Source organism: Gymnoscopelus braueri, assembly GCF_963280865.1.
Source record: "Gymnoscopelus braueri genome assembly, chromosome: 14".
NCBI classification, from domain to species: domain Eukaryota; kingdom Metazoa; phylum Chordata; class Actinopteri; order Myctophiformes; family Myctophidae; genus Gymnoscopelus; species Gymnoscopelus braueri.
In genome coordinates this window covers 25,518,913-25,539,890 of record NC_137619.1, presented here as the reverse complement: position 1 = coordinate 25,539,890, position 20,978 = coordinate 25,518,913, and the positions used below count along the sequence as shown (strand labels likewise).

General features: G+C 41.2%; 1 protein-coding gene across 1 annotated transcript in view; it reads left to right on the top strand.

Annotated features, from left to right (window-relative positions):
• The window catches only part of kcnh1a (potassium voltage-gated channel, subfamily H (eag-related), member 1a), a gene marked incomplete at both ends in the record, with an annotated part of 53,817 nt that overhangs the window by 31,410 nt on the left and 1,429 nt on the right, over positions 1–20,978 (top strand). Inside the window, 5 exons of the mRNA XM_080449641.1 lie at positions 1,401–1,558; positions 3,586–3,857; positions 11,777–11,976; positions 14,101–14,353; positions 17,190–17,386. Coding sequence (XP_080305767.1) covers positions 1,401–1,558; positions 3,586–3,857; positions 11,777–11,976; positions 14,101–14,353; positions 17,190–17,386 — 1,080 coding nt within the window. The remainder of the gene's footprint in view (positions 1–1,400; positions 1,559–3,585; positions 3,858–11,776; positions 11,977–14,100; positions 14,354–17,189; positions 17,387–20,978) is intronic.

Genomic DNA, 20,978 nt, shown 5'->3' with positions numbered 1-20,978 from the left:
GGAAGAGAAATAAAATGCTCTATACATCTCTGAATAACAGTGATGAAAGCTGCTTTATTCATTCTGTAGTTTTTATTATTTGCATGTTTTAGTCCTACGGATTATTACATGTTTATTGTAGTATGTTGTACACTGTACTGTACATGCGTTTATTTTTAGGAATAAAATGTAGCCTATACTCTCACTCTGTATTCCTCTGTTCCTTTTCACAAATTACACCCTCATTATAAACATTTGACCATCTGATAATGTGATATACACTTACAAATTCAATAATAGTTTGGTTTGATTGATTTTTATTTACACAATCTTGCGGTTTGTTGTGCATCATGGGTAGATCTATGATAGAATGTATGTCAAACAGCTCAATTCCTAAGAGAGAAAAACGGCGTCCAGTACAACATGACATCTGAGGAATAATCTGAGCAATTACCAGTGATGCAGCTGTGTAAAATGTTGAAAGTAATTGCCGTTGTTTCAAAATGACTCTTCAGTGAGCTTCCCATTCATAAGACGAACCTGATCAATTCCTCCAACCTCGTATCTAAACCTCGCCTGCTTCCTCAGGGGAGAGACTAAGGCGCAAGGACATGACGCTTATGAAGGATGGAACATTTTGAATTGGCTATAGTCTTCACCTCCGGGCCTGACGGCCTGGCAAAGACAATTACAATACGTGTAGTGAACTAATTTAGCTGGCTCAGGAGGTTTGAACAATATGAGGTGACAGGATGTTTGATTCAATGAAATTACTGCAGGTTTAACTGAGACACATATTAGTCTGGTGAAGACGCCTCCTGCTTGGCATAATGGGAGATTTCCAGAGAATGCCTTGGCTGGGGTTACTTTATGGCAGTGGTTTTCAACCCTTTTCACATCAAAGACCATTATTTATTCTGCATTTGAGCCACGGACCACCATTGATGAGATTTAGCCTCTCCGACCCAAGACTTAGAACATTTTGTTGTCGTTGGATACAATTTTGTCCACAATTTCATGCTGTATTGATGTGGTACCATTGGAGAGACAACAGGCAAACGTTGATAAAAATAGCAATTCTTTAATTAAGTAAATGCCAATTTAACAATAATTTAACTCTTGAGGGTCCATTTGGTTTAATGTTACACTCTCAAGAGTTAAAGATCTATAAAGGGTCCATTTGGTTACCAACTCTCCATCATTTAGCTAGGGGACCACCTGGAACCCCCTCAAGGAACACTGGTGGTCCCTGGACCACTGGTTGAGAACCACTGCTATAATATGGCATTAAATTATCTCATTAATGGTGCACTGAGAGGGCAAGTAGGTTTCACTCCATGCTTTCTCCCCATCATTGCTATGGAGCCCACAGTGACATGTGCCTCTCTCCATCTCCTCTCTCCATCTCCTCTCTTGTTTAGGGGATCAGCAGTCTCTTCAGCTCGCTGAAGGTGGTCCGTCTGCTCCGCTTGGGTCGGGTCGCCCGCAAACTGGACCACTACATTGAGTATGGGGCGGCGGTCCTGGTGCTGCTGGTGTGTGTGTTTGGCTTGGCCGCCCACTGGCTAGCCTGCATTTGGTACGTCTAAACACGCATGACATTTAACATCGTATTTCGTTGCTGTCGGGCAGAAACCTCTTATCTCTGTATTTTAACGTATGTTTTTTTGTAAATTAATGCCCTACTTCGTCACACTACAGTGTCACACAAAAGTAGCAAAAATAGCCAATTCACAACTAAAAACACATTTTTTTTTGCTATTTTTTAATTTGAATCTTGAAAAGTAACGTTTTTTGGACATATGAGGTTTCCACCCGACAGCAACAATGTATTATGCATTGTATAGTATACTATATTGTAACTTATGATAAGAAAATTACGGTAAATTACTAGTCTTTAACCCGTTCAATCCGGGAACGCATACCGTGTCATTTTAGATGTTGAGCGATAACCATTATTATTTTATACTTTGGGCTATTCAAAAATAGCAGATCTACAAGCTCCGAGTGCCACGCTACGAGCTTGTAGATCTGCCATTTCTGAAAAATCTTGAACATTTTGTGCAAATCTTTGAATACGTAGGTTGTTTTGAAACAAAAAAAATTACTCAGATCTTTGTTTCTGTGGGGGGGTCCCTGGCACAAAATATTTGACAAATTTGACGCTTTAAAAAATATATATTCAAAGATTTGCACAAATTTTCAAGATTAAAAAAAAATATCAGATCTACAAGTTCATAGCGCGGTACTCGGTACCACACTATGAGCTTGTACAGTATATCTGCTATTCTTTAAAATGACACAGATGCGTTCCCGGACTGAATGAGAAGGTAGCCGCACACACTGGTAGCCAAAGTGTTATTATGGTTTTGGCAGCTAACTGCCATCTTCTATTGAAGAGATCATCAAATGAAAATTACCAATAATGTTGCTAATTTTATCTATGTGTTCACTCTTGGCACTTTTATCTTCCTCTGGAGCAACTGAGGGTTAACCACTTAAGCCATATAGTCTCTGTCGGGGTGGAAACCTCATATGTCCAAAACTGTTACTTTTAAGTATGCTCTACAACAGGGGTATTTAGCTAGAATAGGCAGGGGCCACAATTGTAAAATGACTTGAAGTCGCTGGCCACAAGAGCGTGTTCGTGGTTAACCGTTTGACCGTTTGTTGTGTGTGCTATATAAGACACAACAATGGACATATTATGTACATTATGGTAACTTAAAGGGCCTGCTTCATACTGCATACTTCATGGCTTTTGATGTTTGATAAGATCATTCCTGTGCCAGTCCTTTATAATGCACAGGCTTTGATTTGGATATTGAGAAAATAGGAAGTAGATTCTGTGTGTTCTGTGCACGGGTCCCTGGCATCGAAGTATCTTTGTGAGAAGAGTATTGGTGGCAGTCTGGCAAGTTGAAGTGTTTACATGTAGGCCTACGTATGAAGGAAAGTTTTTTTTGGGGGGGGGACGACAGAATCCACTCAAAACTAGCTAATGGATGTAGAAGGAGAATTCTTTCTTTGGTGCGGGTGAATGTAATCTTTGGTGAGTAAATTACTCACCAAAGATTACATTCACCCGCATTTGGGTTCTTGTAGCAGTGTCTTGACTGCAAATGCAGTAGGCGGTGGGTGTTAATTAATCCTTAGTTAACCCTGAGTGAGTCCCAAACATTCCTTCATTCGGGTTATTGGTTGGTTAACCATTAACAAGCTTCGGTTAATGGTTATGAAAAACATCAAAATGGTCATTCTGTACAACCAACCATCTAATAATAATTGTGTAATTTCTTTTTTTACATTGGAATATGGAATGTGTTCCAGGGGCCACAAGAAAGCTCCACTGGGGGCGGATTTGGCCAGTTGAATATCACTGCTCTATTAGCTCAAAACGCATCGCTTCGCACCGCGTTTCGAGGTTGCACATCTGCTACTATTGATATAAAAGTTAAAATATGGAGATAAGAGGTTTGATGGTGTCACATGGGGGAAATAACAGATCTACAAGCTTATAGATCGGCTATTTTAATGTTTTTCCCCACCTAAACGCCACCTCTGGTTGTGAAATACAATATTAATACATTTCCCTCACACACACAGGTACAGCATTGGCGATTACGAGGTCATCGATGAAGACACCAACATCGTGCGTGTGGACAGCTGGCTCTACATGTTAGCCGAGACGGTGGGAACGCCATACCGCTTCAATACCAGCGGTTCAGGGAAATGGGAGGGTGGCCCTAACAAAGACTCGGTCTACATCACCTCTCTGTACTTCACCATGACCAGTCTGACCAGCATCGGCTTTGGAAATATAGCTCCGACTACAGACGGGGAGAAGATCTTTGCCGTGGCCATGATGATGATTGGATGTGAGTGACAAGTCCTAATGTACTTAATCATACCTTTTAGAGCCACAGTCCATCAAAGTAGTTGAGTAAATAAATGCTGTATCATTAATACAGTACGGAGGAGACCTTTGCATGTGACAGACATAGCACGCCATCTAAATCCCTTTTAATCTAAAATATGGCGGTTCTGTGTACTCTAGGAAGTCCAAGTGACAGGTTTGCTAGTTGTATTTGATGTGGAGAAGTGAACAATGAACTGTGTGAATGTGTCATAGCGTATTCCTTACTTTGTTCTATGAATTCTACAAATCTACTAAATAACTTCAGCAAGAAGTTATTTTAACCCGGAGACTCCGGACCCTCTTTAACAGCTCAAAACATACTTTACATCGATAAAGCAATTTGTTTTATCACCTTGATACTGAAGACCTTTCTTAATTTAATATTGAGCGCTTAATACATGTGATTTTGACTTTTGACATGACATTTTTTCAAAAGTCTTCTACAGACTTGAAAAGGTTAGGGAACCAATGTTCTAGATGTTCAATGTAGCTAGGAGCGCCGCTATAGAAAAAGTCTGTACCAAACTAAATTTACGCCCTTGTCATACTGTATGATACTATGTGGGAATGATAAAGAAAAGGTAAAAAAAAAAAAAAATAGAAAAAGTGCTCCTCGGAGCACAAGTCTCCGCCAGGTCAGGTAGGTTATTATGGCCTCCTGGTGGCGCTATAATAGGCCAATGTGAAAAGGGTGCCATTTATTCCTAGGCCGTGCACGGCAATCGGACACTGCATGCATGATTTGAGGCATTTTGTTCTAAAAATGTGTTTTGCTAAATTTGACCTGCTGGTGGCGCTATAACAGGCCAATGTTAAAAGGGTGGCATTTGTTCCTCAACGTAGTGCAAATATGCATTCAAAGTTTCACCGCAATCGGACGCTGCGTTCATGATTTGCTGCATTTTGTTCAAAACGGGCCACTCCTGCAAACATTACATGTCAATGTTAGCCAATCAGGATGGAATATGAAAAATCTAACAGATCCGTCTTGATCACATGACTATATAGATCATGTGTACCGATTTGCGTGAAATTTTGATAAAATCTGTAATATTAATATTATGTTTTACATAAGTCTGCCTCCTGGTGGCGCTATAAAAGGCAAATGTGAAAAATGCAGGGCAAAGGTTTTTCCTTGACCTCTAGAGAGTGTGCATACAAAGTTTTACACTGATCGGTGCAGTTATAGGTAAAAACACGAATCGGCCTGTTACAGCGCCACCATGAGGCTGATTTGAACATTTTCAAATGGCATTTCTTCCTCGGCCTAATGGGAATGTGTGTGCAAAATTTCACGGAAATTGCATGCTGTGTTCATGATTTGAGGCATTTTGTTCGAAACGGAGTACTCCTGCAAACTTTGAAAGACAATTTTTGCCAATCAGGATGGAATATGAAAAATCTGAAATGAGCCGTTTCTTTTAATGACTATAGAGATACTGTGTACCGATTTGGGGGATTTTTGGCACAAAATGACAGAATGACACACGGACACACACACACACGGACGGACGGACGGACAGGGGGTAAAACATACTCTCTCGCCATGCCTTTCGGCCTGGCGGAGACAAAAAGTCAGATATCAGGAAAATAAATGCCTAAAAGGGGAGGGGGCAATGAATGGGTTATGTCTAAATCATATAAGGTGTAATAGTAATACTTATACATACACACACATTGACTTCTCGCATTACAGTTTTCATGTCTTTTCTGATGTATTGTTTACATATCACCCACGTTTATCTGTTAATACCAATTCAGCTTCATGCCCATATAGTTGTCTTTTATGTATAATACTACTACCACTACAGTGTGATTTTTACAGTTAGTACGGATCTTTTACCAGAAAGCCTCTGTTTCAATACATGCTTTTGTAACTGTATTTCTATTGATCCTGTCTTACTGTATGCAAGCAAGTAATTCAGTTTGGTCAGCACTGTTACATTTACCTCCTGGCAGAGGACTCTGTCAGGCACTCAAACAGGGCAGGATTTTTACTTATCTAAAGTGAGCTTTATCATCTGATATAATCCTTTTACAGGAAACTCATAATAAGCCTACTGATAAGAGGCGTCTGAGAGTACACCTGTGTTTCAAAAGTCGCAGGTGTAAAAACATCCGACACTTAGAGACCCAGAGCTCTGTGTCTGAAGTGAACACGGGGAGGTAGGTTATAGGCTGCCCACCCAATCAGAAGTTAGAAACGGTAGGCCCGCTAGAAGTATCCTCTTTATTCCTCTACATTTATTCTTAATTTGTATTTGATTGGGTGGGCAGGACGCACATTTGGATAGGACTTTAGGATGCTCTTAGCACAGACGCCAGAGGAGAGACTCTGCGTTCACATTCACATGAAGAATTCACATCAGCTAGACGATTGTTTCCCAATTTTGCCTTAACGGTAAGGCAGCCAGTTCAGATGGGTTTGGGATAGAATGTGTTTCTATAAAAATATATCTATATTAGATATATCTAGATATATCTAGATATATCTAGATATATCTAAGTACTATTGCTGCTCCAAATGAGAAATTACTCCATCAAGGATGGTACTTTCCCTCCTTTTGAAAAAAAGTAAACAATAAATGTGTATGCACGCACTCCCTCACACACACACACACACACACACACACACACACACACACACACACACACACACACACACACACACACACACACACACGTTAGGACTCAAAGGAATGATACTTGCAACAGACTTATTTTAGCTACAGTAAACGAAGAAGTGCTGAAGTACGCAGTGGGTATCTATGCATCAGACAAACTGTCAAACAAACTGTGGAGAACAGAAAGGGACATACAGTATATACTAGGAAGGCAATTAGGGAATCACTGAACAGTTTGGCTTCTCTGATGACATCTGCTGGACATGTGAAACAGCACAGATGATCAGGACATGAGATATGAGGGCAGTAATAGCTGTGACAATACATTCCTTTTTAAATGTTTGTCGCTTATTGAATGTAACCTACTCTGCTAGTAGTAGTACCTGAGCCTCCTTTAAAATGATTGACTATACATGCTGTTCAGCCAGGTCTTTCTGAAAAAAACTAACACTGTGTCATATCCTTGCGTTTGTGTGTAGTGTACACTGTGTTTGTGTGTATCTGTGTGCCATCAAGTGTGCGCTTATCATGAGTTCCTGTGTGTGAGTTGCAGTGTCATATTGTCAGTAGACAGCGAGTCTCTCTTACTGTCTTCTAGCTGTCACAAAATAATACAGATGTATGGAGGCAACAGTGTAGGAATCGGGTATTCATTCAATATCTACTGCATTGAAACCACTGGTAAAACATCACAAAACCAGACCAAATGATTACATTCCAGAGCCCTGTTTCTGTTTTGTCTGTTATAAAAGCATGGCAACTTTCCAACTTGACATATCAACTTAATAATCACATGCAGTTAAACTACATACTGTCCAATTACTTGATAGGTAATTTGAGTTGAATGAACATGCCCAGTAAAATATTAAATGCCTGCACTGGTTGTGGGATAATGAATCATAGATTGCATCACATCGCTGGCTGTTTGCAGCAGGGGGAGACGTTTCAGACACATTAAATCGTTTAACACATTTTTAATCACAGAATGAGTATAGGGTGGACAGCTAACCACCAGGGGGCATTCCCTCTATGTTAGTAGAGTGTGAAATCCACATCATTAAACTAAAACAAGTCAATTCATAAATTTTTGCTATTCATAGTTCATACAGACGTTCTATGTCAGCATTTATGATAGTATATAATTTCACACTGGGGGGAATCCCCGCAGTTTTATAAATGAGCCTCCAGAAGACTAACGTCTGCTTCCTTGTATCATTGTAAGCAGTACCACAACATTACATTTGCATCCGCAGTAGAAGCTCAATAAGTGCTGGTCTCTGTTGCATCAAGCTTATATCCACCAGTCCCCCGCCTGCAGGATACAGTATTGTTTTCCCTATAGTTCAGTAATGTGTTTATAGTAGCTCTGAAATAAAACAGCTAAATGGAATTGTGTCCCCAAATCTGAACATCAGTTCAATAAATTATTGAAGAAATGTATAAAACAACCTAACCAGCATTATTTGTTTCAACCCCTGGGCTATTTTACCCAAAATCTGTCTGTCTGTCTGTCTGTCTGTCTGTCGGTCAGACAGACATCAAGACAAATATCTACACAAAGGGTGTAATAAATAGTACATAGTCTCTTGTGCAAATAAAACCCATATCAAATAGCATCAGATAGGCTATAATATGAATATGAATGGGAAAGTGAGTCTATTCACAATCATACATAGAAACAGAAGTGAGCAGCAAGACAAGCCACAAACAGATGAAAAGAGGGCACTCAGATGCAATATTGACGTTTGTTGTGGCTCTTTGTGTTCTTGGTATTGAGAAACAGCCATTGTCATCTCTGCTAGATATGACACGATGACTCAAATGGAAAATAATGCAACTCAATACAAGAGGGAAATTTTAAATGACTTAACACAAAATATCAGTTAGTAACAAACAGGAAAATGTTTGATGTTACAGAGAAAAAAAGGTCAAAACTATATATCTATACTACAATCCGCAGACTGGCTGAACCTGTTGTGTTTGTACCTGGGGGAAAAAAACTGCGCACTGCACATGCGTATGCACCGCTGTTGCCAGATCGTGCGCGAGCAACAAGCAACCAGCTTCATGAAAAAACACAAAGCTGCGCACTGCGCACTGCGCATGCGTCGACGCACTTTCTCTAACCCTCTGTTTTTTTTTTTTTTTTTTTTTATCCCATGATTTTGTACCCCCAAACGACATTTTCTTTGGGGGGGTTAGGGGGGGGGGGGGTACTAGAATTCTGCCCGCGTAGCGGGCAGAACTTCTAGTGAGATACAATTAAAAGGAAAAAAAATCACATCAGGACAGTGTACAGACTGTTGCCATTTCGTTGTTTTCTCTCAAGCAAGTGCAGAACAGCACAATCTGGAACACAAAGGTTGTGTTCCATGAGCACAACCTTTACCAATGCAATGCAAAGCGATGATAGTCGCCATTAGTTCTTGCAAGTCGTCTCAGAGTTTGTCAGCTAGGCCCTTAAGAATTTACTGTGAATGCGTGAACGGGGGAGGGGGTTTACCTCTGTGTACCAAATGTTTGGGTGTTAGTCGCATGGGACTATGAAAGACAAAACTTCCTCCAACTTAGACTTAAATAATTAAATTATCTATCCCTTCATCAAAGATTATGAACCTACACGATATAATTTGGCCCTAATTACTGATCATATGATCTTCAATGGGCAGCTATCTTACTGACCAGGACTGCAGCCTTAATCACTGTACAGTCCCACATTTAACAAAGGAAACCAAACCACGACGGGTGGGAGCTCATTGCTTTACCAGAGACACGATTAAGAATAATTACCTTCGCTCCTGGCCTGAGGTATATACGCCATCCCCTCATACACGATACAGCGCCACCTGCCTGACAGAATTGCTGGACTCTCTTTTTCATTTTAGCTCACATTATTTTCGATGGGATTTTGAATGGGAAAAATATTCAAGAGGTTTACCGTCATACTTTTGTATTTTATAAATATAAATATATAGTTTTAAAAAATGGTCTTAGTCAAGTGGATGGCAGAGTCTACACCACAACTAAGACGAGTGGTTAACGATATACAGTAGTTACAGGGCTTGGCGTGGAAGGCCTATACTATACAATGTTGTCATAAATGTTCACACTATACTGTCAAATCAGGAGAGCTATAAAGTCAGATGTCTGTATTACACAGCTCAAATTGTTGAGGAATAATTACTTAAACAATTAACCAGTGAAACCAGCCGTCGCTGGAAGAAATTGCATTCTGATTTTGTCACGAGAGCCCCCTCTCACTGACCACAAACATCTAAAATGAAAAGAAAAGAAAAGGAGAGCAGGTTTGTACAGCAAGTCCGCACCTTCAGATAAAAAATGTATGAGGTGTCTGTAGCATTTGTGTGTAGTTACTCTAGTGCACTGCCATTATGTCTGTGAACGCACGCAGAGTGCTATTGAGAGAGAGAAGCAACTCCGAGCAATAACCAGCGGCACAGGATCAATTTATCCCAGCGTTCCCTGCAATCCCACCGCAATAACTCTTCACCTGCACGCTCTGCTGTACAAGTCGCATCCACAGCCACTACCGCCATCCCTCTGATGAGACCATGACGGTCCCTCCCGCAGTTTTACACTTTCAGATTATCAACATAGGCTCCAGGGCACCGTCAAACTCTCTGAGAGCTTTTTTCATCGCCAGAGCCGAATTCTCTTAGAAACAAAAATATCTGGAAAATCACACCACCCATGCAGACTTGTTCAGAGATGCAATCTCCCCTTTTAGTCCATGGCAATTCTCTATGAAATATGGATGTGCTGATAGTGTTCTATTTTTACCTTCACCAGTGGATCGGTGTTGGCAGCAGCAGATCATAGTGTGACGGGGGAATCTGGGGGGGTTGGGGGATGGGGGTATACATATGTTCTGTTGCCATAGCAACTGCCGGCCTGGGGCATTAGTTTCTGACAACGGACTTTCTAACAAAGCAGCTTTTGGATGGTAGTTACCATTCTGACAACTTGTTAAGTTAACAGCCCCTCCACCTCAAAAAATGAGGGGGAATAAAATCAATTGTCAGATCCCTCCTTTATCCTTAGATTGTCCGTTTAATCATTGATTCTTGCTATCGTGCATTAAATAGATTGCACAATCACATCAGCTGTGTTTCAGGGAGCATAACACTGTACTGTAGTGGACTGTACCTACTGTATAAGTTGAGGTGATCAAAGGATTCCAGGCATGGCTCTCACTGGCCTTCAGCAGTTTATAGCAATTATCTGCATTATTCCCTGTACACTTTATATGCATGTGTTGTAAACAAACAAAATGCACTCACACACGCCTGTGCATGCAAACACACAGGTTGCTGTCATTATCTCTGGAGAATTGAAATGTGTAGTTGGCATGTTTCCCCTCAAAACCTTCTAGCAGGGCTAATTAGGTGCTCATTGCCAAGAGAACACCACACTGCAGAATCTGAGGCCTTTGATCCAAACACACCCCAGCTGTTGCAAGATTCTAGTCCAGCTCATATACAGTACTGTATATAAGATCATTTGGTTGGGTGTAGCTGCATGGCAAAGGGAGATCACACACACACACACACACACACACACACACACACACACACACACACACACCCCCACACACACACACACACACACACACACACACACACACACACACACACACACACACACACACACACACACCTGACTGCCGACTAGTTGGTTGCTAAATAAATTGAATGCTCTGTGTGTCGCATTGCAAGCATATGTGCATGTGACATTACGTGGGCCCACAGTATTTGTCTATGCAGAGAGATGTAACAAGAAGGGAATGTCTCTCCCATGCTTAATTTCATTAAACAAAAACACATTATCCCGTTTTATCAGACCATTGAATGGGCAAAGTAGGCGACATACTGACCACGATTTATAATCAGACCATTCATTGGGTGTTATCAGGACATACTGACCTACGGACGGAGATGACTTCTATAAGTTACGTTTCGGTTTCGGACCATGACAGAGGCGCACAGTCTCATAAGAACCGGACGCTCGCTTGAGCCTACTCAGCACCGTCCGAGTTATGTACCGATAGGCACAGAATCGTAAATCATGTTGTGGGGACTGCTCTGCCTCCGGTAGGTCAGTATCTCCTGATTACGCCCAATGACGCCAAACGTCAACGTTCCTCTGGGAAAACACTAATCATTCCATGCAGCTTTTACAGCCCTTTAAAGTTCCTCAGCTCAAGAACTCCCTTTTCTGCTCCGTCTCTCCCCAGCCCTCCTTTATGCCACAATCTTCGGTAATGTGACGACCATCTTCCAGCAGATGTACGCCAACACCAACCGCTACCATGAGATGCTGAACAGCGTTCGAGACTTCCTGAAGCTCTACCAGGTCCCCAAGGGTTTGAGCGAGAGAGTCATGGACTACATCGCATCCACATGGTCGATGTCGCGGGGTATAGATACTGAAAAGGTATCTCAATCTGTAAGCCATGCATTCATTCATCTACCGTCCCTCACGATCAGAGTTTGTTTTCACAGCATATTATCATATCACTTACTGGGAAATCCTCCACTCTTGTTCTATCTTGCCAGGTTGGTAATGAATAAGTAAACGATGTGGCAACTATACAAAGTAGCAGTCACTGAAGCTTGCTGTTCTATTTCTCACAGATCTTGTGGAGAACTCATTTTTAATTAGTCTCTTGTTGGCTCACCTTCCACACATAGTTAGATTGCAATGAGTGTTTTACACACCAAATTGAAAGCCATGTGCAGAATACATTTTTATTTGTGTGTGTACTGTTATCCATTGGCTCCAGGCCAAACCAGAGATCTAAAATCGGCACTTAATCCGTCTCTGCATGATATTCACCTTCAAAGAGATTAATGCCCTATAACAGACAACAAGCTGTGCAGGTGGAATATTTGAACAACATGCTGTTCAAAAACAAGAGAACTGCTAATGGCCTTTGAACTTACCGGGGTTCCATAAACCTACAGGACACATTTAGAGTTAACACGGGGGATTACTTTGTACATACTGTAATCAATCCCGTAGCTTGATATTTTGTTTTCTCGTCTCTCACAGACCTAGAAGGCAGAAAACGAGTTCCTCTATCCATGTTGTCAGGGGTTGATTGCTCACAAAACAAGAAAATGTAGGTCTCAGGCCAAAATATTGGCAAGAAGGACACATTTGATTGCACACCTGTTTCAGAGTGAAAGTAGGCTACTTGAAAGATTTCCTGCACACCATGAAAAGACCTTTCACACAGTCTGCAAGTGTTACATGTCAATCAATAAACCCAAACCCAAATACTTATTTAATACATTGGCTCAGGGTGTTCTGGTGTTTTGGAATTGATTTGTAAACTGATTGATTCTACAACCTCTCTTTGTCATCCCTGCTCTAGCATCTGGTTGTAGACAAATATAATGGCATGCTCATTTCCAAACACAAGTACAAGGCATGAGCACCTGCCATCTTCCCATGGCTTTATTGACATCTCCATTCTACTGCCTCAGGACCGTTCTGCTGGCACCTCGAAGTGATGGGACACACCATCTGCCTGCTTCCTCTCCTTCGCCTCTCAGACAGCTCTGGTCTCCTTTTGCGACACCTCGGTCGCCGTGTTTGCTCCTGGTTCGAACGTGCAGGTTTCACAAAGACTAAACTAAAGCTAAATTAAATGGTTAGGGGAAGTAAGAGTCCTTAATATTGTCTGTGCAGCGAGTATCCCCAACAAATATTCCCTCGCAAACAGGTTGTGACCGGTCAGTGTAGAGTACCACTCCTCTGAGGTCCTGTGTTCCAGTAGCCTGGTATCCAGCCTGCTTCGCTACGTTCGGCTGACTTTTTTTTCTCTCTTCGCTTCTCAGTCTGGAAAGCCTCCCATTGGAAGGTTTTGCAGAACTACACTGGAACTACATATGTTACGTTGGGCAACGTCGTATGTTACGTTGGGCAACGTCGTTGCTGATTGGATGTTGTTCAAACGAATGACGAATCACAACGATCACACTGTTTTTTTGGTCCCGCCCCGCACCACAGACCAATCAGAATCCACGTTAGGTTTCGAAGCTTTTGGCATGTCCCGCCTCCCTTGGAGATAGGAGGCTTTCCAGACTGAGAAGCGAAGAGAGAAAAAAAAGTCAGCCGAACGTAGCGAAGCAGGCTGGATACCAGGCTAGTGTTCCAGTGTCTTTGTCACATTTCCATGTCTCACTGAATCCTTCCCACCTGAAATGAGACACAGGCAGGTGCAATGAATCTGACTGACGACAGGTGCTCACTCAGTCTGTATTGTAAATGCCAGAACACTAACCAACAGAGAGGAATCCAATACTCAGCTTTCATACAGTATGAGCCCTTAATTCTTAATAAACATAACTACAGGTCCAATCTGAGCTAATAGTAATCAATGGATTGGACCATAACAAAAGCAAGACTTCTGGGAATTCTAAGAATTGAAGACTATTGGCAAGGCATCACTTGCAGTAGTTTTGGACTTGGTCCATGATAGTCGTTTTTTCCATCATCATGGAGCATGAACCCATAAACCCACCAATTCCGAACGCTTTCCCCCCCCTCCAGGTGTTGCAGATATGTCCCAAGGATATGAGAGCGGATATTTGTGTTCATCTCAACCGGAAGGTTTTTAAAGAGCATCCAGCTTTCCGGTTAGCAAGCGATGGGTGCCTCAGAGCATTAGCCATGGAGTTCCAGACAATCCACTGTGCGCCTGGTGACCTGATCTACCATGCGGGTGAAAGCGTGGACAGCCTTTGTTTCGTGGTATCAGGATCACTGGAGGTTATTCAGGATGATGAGGTGGTGGCCATTTTAGGTGAGTTAAACCTTTTTCAATGTAGTTTTTTTTCAAGGAGACCTTTGCATTGTCTCCTTTCAAAAGACAGTATTGCAATGTTAATTTGCATGTTGGAAACCATGTTTGATTATGTGTCACCCTGGAAGTGAACAGACAGGCACATTTTTCTATCTACATTTTGACAAGAAATCACAGACACAGAAATGCTTTGGTTTTCCACCCCAAAATCAAAGATTTTCTCAGGACACTATTCAAGGAGTTTGAGTTAGGATGAGAGCAACTGTCTGTGAGCTCACTTGAACACCTTTGTCATTGGCCACATGCTTTCAGTACACAATCTCTTCTTTTCAAAGTGTGTTGATCCTTTATGTAACTCATTATACTGATACAATAATTGGCTGTCTGTGTGCTGAGATATTTTCATACTTAACTGACCAATTCAAACATATACAATGAGTGCAACATTAAGTGGGAAGTAGCTGTGCCTGGATGTTGTAGTTTTGATAGTCCAGATAGTCCAGGTAGATAGAACTACAGCACCTACCTCCCTGATTTCTATTTGATCGGCATACATTACAAAACTCTGCATATTTAACATTAAAACAAACACATGCACAACAGCATTAGAATTGCCAATTCCAACTACCTGAAATTCAAATACTAAGGGACACCCCTTATTTCCGTCCCTTTTTTCTAAGAAAAATACGGGACGCCCGAAATTATATTAACCACTTCAACCCCAGCATCCTTATTCTGGGGAGAACATTAGCCTAAAATAGCAGATCTTCAACCTCACAACGTTGCTTGTAGATCGGTTATTTTTGGTAAAGAGATTTGGTGTAGACAGAAAGAAGCAGTCCAAGTACAGAGACAACTCAGGTCCAGTTTACTAAGTCTAGAGGGTTTAAGTGGTTAAAACCTGTATTATATATGAGCTGTCAGAACTCGTAAGATGTGTGTCATTGATTGATTCCCAAAAATAAGGAACAAAGTGTGTCCCTTATCAGTTCAATAAGAGACACGTCTTTTTTTCTAAGGGATGATTCCTTATTTCAAGGGACGGATGGCAACCTTAATCATGGCCCCAGTTCAGATAATAAAACCCACAAAATAGAACCAGGGTCCTATTCCATTATTCCTAGCTGCGGTATTCAGGCGACTCGGGCCTGCTTTGAACACTCTATTTTTTTCAAAGTAAACGCTCCGGACCCCAAGCAGGACACTCAGCTAAGAGCATCGGGGGGGGCGCCGGAAGGCAGGGACAGGGACGGACGGTGGCTCGACTGGCGTCGGACCGTCAGCTCGATCCCGAGATCCAACTAGGAGCTTTTTAATGCACACACAAATAATTAGAATCGATATTAGTTTAACAGTATGGCAATATCATGGATATTTGTATAAGCAGGACCCTGCCTTCTTTCTCAGGAAAGTGCCCATTTAAAAGCATGATTTGATAAGTTTATATTTATTTGGCCACAGCCACAGGGTATGAGTTACATACTCAACATTGTCCCATTTTTTAAAATACATTTTAAGACAAGGAAAATAAAAAGTCAGAACATGTATTAATTGATTCATGGCTGGTAGACTTCTAGATGAAATACTGTAGCCTTGACTGGTTTACATCAATAACTTGCTGTTGGTTCGTCTTTGGAACAATCAATATTCTCTTAGGCTGCTTGTGACGTCTTTGGAGGGTTCACTATGTAATGGAGCCCCCGATGATAAACCTGCTACTGCTACAGTATGAATCAGGTTCTCATTAGCCTAATGGCACTCTTAAGAACAGACACAAAATGTAAAATACAAGGACTCACAAGATGGAGCTTTCAATTCCTTCTGTACTAGGACCACGTGTATCTCCTTCTCTATGCTGCTCTGAAAATCTAAATATTTACCTGTTATTAACAGCGTACCAACTTAGCCAAACAGTATCTCATGATTGAAAAGTCCTGGTGCAGTCAAGAATTTCATATGAATAATAAAGTCCGACCCTGACTACTTTCAAATTGACCTTTGATCTACTCAGAGACCCATCCTGATCAATCAAGTACATTTACTATTGTGTTATTGATTCTGTTTCAAATTATTTATAATACATCATGGTTCATTATCAAGAACTTCTGTCACACTGGCTAGAGCAGTTTTGTCTGAGCTCAGTACTGTTCTTGACATCAGAAATGCTTCTATTACATGAAGATCTCTATTCTCTAATATATTTTGTTTAACATGGAGACCATGTCAACAGTAGGGCTGTCACGATTATGACATTTTACATGACGATTAATTGTCACTCAAATAATTGTCACTCAAATAATTGCGATTAACGATTGAATTGTGTTTTTTTCATTGAAAATTACATTTCTGTTTGGCTTTTAGGCTTTGAAGTTACACATGGCAAATATGACACATATATGACATATGACACTAAATATACAAATAAATGACTGACCTATTTAATAACTTTCTACTTAAAAAAACATTAATAGTGGAAATAGCCGATCTACAAGCTCACAACGCGTCGCATCGCGTTGTGTGCTTCTAGATCTGCTATTTCGCGTTGTGTGCTTCTAGATCTGCTATTTCCACTATGTTTGAAAATGTAACCTTTTTCAATATGGAAACGTTTATGACAAAATAATTGCGATTATCTCAAATAATTGCGATTTGACGATTATGTAATAATTGTGACAGGCCTAGAGGCCAGAACAGATAATGGCATCCATAGATCTTATCCTTTCCTCAGACAATACTGAAATATTTATTCCAACAGATAACACTTTGGAAGAAGTGCTTCACTTGCAAAAAAGTAATAGGGACCGAAAAAGCTGAGTTGTCTGTTCTTGCTCTGCAGGTAAGGGAGATGTTTTTGGGGATGTGTTTTGGAAAGAGGTCACACTGGCCCAGGCGTGTGCCAATGTACGAGCACTGACGTACTGTGACCTTCACATCATTAAACGAGACGCTCTGCAAAAGGTGCTGGAATTCTACACAGCTTTCTCCAATCACTTCTCAAGGAATTTGCTTCTCACATACAACCTGCGGAAAAGGGTGAGTTTGGCTCTTGCATTTACGTCTTATTTTGCGTTGAGAACTCACACTCAGGGGCACATTACTGCACTTACAGTAACACTTTAAACCTGGCCTCCCTATTTTGGGCATGTCGTTACAGGCGACAATGTTCACACATTACAGGTCGGGTTGCCTACCTAGGCCTGTGTCAGTCATGGGCAAGCCCCCAGAACCCAGAGGGAGCAGTGAAGCGCATTGGACATGCTGGCCAATCATAGGTACTGCAGCTTATTACGGCTGGGGGCAGACACATGAACGAGCGAAAACGGTTTTCGACCAATGGGCTCGACTCACGAGCTTGCGCACAGGGTTGTGCACAGAGGTGACGCAAGACGCGTCACATAGGCCCCAAATAGGCCCCGCCCGTCACATTTCCCAACCCGGAAGAAGGGGTGAAAAGGGAGTATGCACTGGGTGAGCAAGTCCATACAAGTGGATGGGCGGGGATTTCCAGTGCCCTCTCTATTATTTTTTAACTCTATGGTCATGGGGTGCAGCCGTCACTTAAGGAGCTGTGGAGAAATAGCTTAATTAAGCTTTATAGCGACACAATGAGGCCGATTTGGCCCTTCCTTGGCCGACTGTGGGAGCGTGCGTGCAAAGTTTCACGCCTATCGGTCCAGTGGTGCGAGAGATAAGCTGTTCATAAACACTGCAGGACATTCCATGTGTATTGGAAGAGGCATGTGGTTTTAAGACCAACCAACCGAATGACCAGTAGGGTTCAGCAGTGACAAGAATACATAACTATTATGGAGAATTCAGGAATTGGCATGACTAAATTGGGACAAAAAGAGGGAAAATTCACCAAATAAGAAAAAAGAAAAGGATAACTGAGAGCTAAATATTCTTTTACACAAGTATTCTGTAGAATCTGAGAGAATAACATTTCTCAGACTTTGGAATTATTGACAGTTTACTGATTTTACTGATTACGGTTTTCCTTTCCTTACTATTTTCTCTTCAAATGTTCAGGTTAACAGGTTAACATTTCACAAAAAAAATATTATATAATTTTGATTTTAATTAAACCACTTTGCTAAATAAAGTTCCCCAAAACATTTCCCAGTTGTTGTTGGCATTGTTGTGTGCTTACTGTAGTTCAATTATCTAAAAGTCTCTTGAAAGGGATAACTTTCAAAAGACTTTATCTAACCATGTTAGCAAAAACTATCGATACTAAAATGTCGAATGATGGAGAAAGAAGAACAAATGACATATGTCATGGGATACCGGGTTGTAATTTGATGAACCCTTTCCGACTCTTTCTTTCGTAATTCTGTGTATATAAAACATATATCGCCTATCAAATCTCTTAATTACACCAACAGAGTAGGTAGAGCCTGGCGGAGCGGACAAAGGGAACGCTGCGAGCGTACACACACACACACACACACACACACACACACACACACACACACACACACACACACACACACACACACACACACACACACACACACACACACACACACACACACACACACACACACACACACACACACACACACACACACACACACACACACACACACTTCATGGCTGGTGAGTAAAGGAGACAGTCAGCAAATGTACAGAACATTCACAGTCACATTCAGCGTATGTGACAAATAATCAGCTACATCGCTGAATGTGACTGACATCGTCTTTTTTTTGCGTTCTGGTGGGTCTCCCGGCGGTGCCAGCAGAGACCTATCTGTTCCCAGCACCGGCCAGCGAAAGCATGGGAACATTTTAAAGCATATCATTAGCTGTCCAAGGCCCAATCATCAAAAGGTCGCGAGAATCCAGTGATGTCAATCTCAGGACGTCTGAATGTAAGACTGGTCTGGTATCCCAGTCAAAAAAGCAGCCAGAGATTCGTAAAAAGATTTCACACAGCTCTACTTGTGTCACATTCAAGCCACCATCATATTCTCCATTCAGAGACACTTCAACAGTGACAGCAACAGCAGTACGTGTACATTTTTATACCCTCAGAAATATCGGAGTAAGGATTTTACTGTAATGGGAGTATAGTAACTAGTTACTCTCTTGTTCATAAGCAAGGTTACCCTTCCCGAGAGACTGAATGTGATGAATGGGTTGCTTGTATCCGGAAAAGCAATCTCATATATTGTGTTGAACAGACCATTCACTAGGGTCCTATACATTCTGGATTTATACAGCTTGGAAAATGTTGATTGAATGGATACTGCTAGAGTTGGATTTAGGTGTATTTCACATGCAATGTACGTAAGTACAATCGTTTAGACCTGAGGCCGATTCTAAAGGCCTTCTAAATCCTAACCTAACCTAAATATTTTGCTACGTATATATATCAACAACTAATGTATGCGACACAGATGCTGTCCCGGATTGAAAGGTATAAAGACTGTATTTCCTGGTATAATGTCTATGGATATTTACAGAATATAAAAGTGTTCAGAACATTAGCAATGTAGTTTGTCAACCTGTGGATATTTAGAACAAAATATTATTTCTAATACTCAATAAGATGTTATTCTGTTCTTCTAGACATAAGATTAAAAATAATAATGCTCCAATGCGATGCTACCGGCGTTATCTACCCAGAAATACATTGTGGTGGTGCTATGATGATTTGGTCTATACCTACTGCAAAATCCAAGTAACATTTAACTTTTGATGAAACTTGTTAAAATAAGCTTTCTTGTGATGCGCAAACAGTCTCGCATATTAATTCCAAGCAGATTAATGTGATTTTACAAAATCCTTTGAAATGATTGTTATGAAGTCCTAGATAACGCCTCAATCCTATGCTCTGCTGCAGCCCTAGAATATTGATCGGACCACTGCCACAAGAGAGACATTATACAGACACAATGACTGTGCTTCAGAGCAAGAAGAGTTGACCCAGGTCCATTTTTACAATCTCAAAGTAAAATCAACACTCTGGATTGTACTGCGTACAAATTTGAGTACAACCGTTTAGTTCTTGGCTATGTAAACACCCATGGTCTATCGTACCAACTTAATCAGATGTAATCATTACATTATAGCTGCTGCGCAGCAATGCGGCGGGGCATTTTGAGGAGGAACAAACTAGCAAAAGGAGGAAAACAAATGAGAAATACAGGAGTCATTCAGCAGAACTGTCTGTGAGGAAAACTAAATCATTAAACCTTGAAACCGTGTGTGTGTGTGTGTGTGTGTGTGTGTGTGTGTGTGTGTGTGTGTGTGTGTGTGTGTGTGTGTGTGTGTGTGTGTGTGTGTGTGTGTGTGTGTGTGTGTGTGTGTGTGTGTGTGTGTGTGTGTGTGAGAGAGAGACACAGAGAGAAAGACAGAGAGAATTGTGGCAACCCATAAAAGAAAGTGTCAGAAATAACATTGAAATAATTATGTTTCTCCACACAGCACAATGTCTGAGTAGGCAGTACCATATTTATTCTGCACTACCCAAGGCTCAAGCTCACAACCTTAGACAACAAGGGCAATTCATGAACTCATTGAGCTACTAGCTCAGAGTGAGAATCAATAAATAGCATCAGATGATGATTGTAACCACAGTTGCATCTAGTGCCAAAAACTCAATTATAAGACAACATTCTGA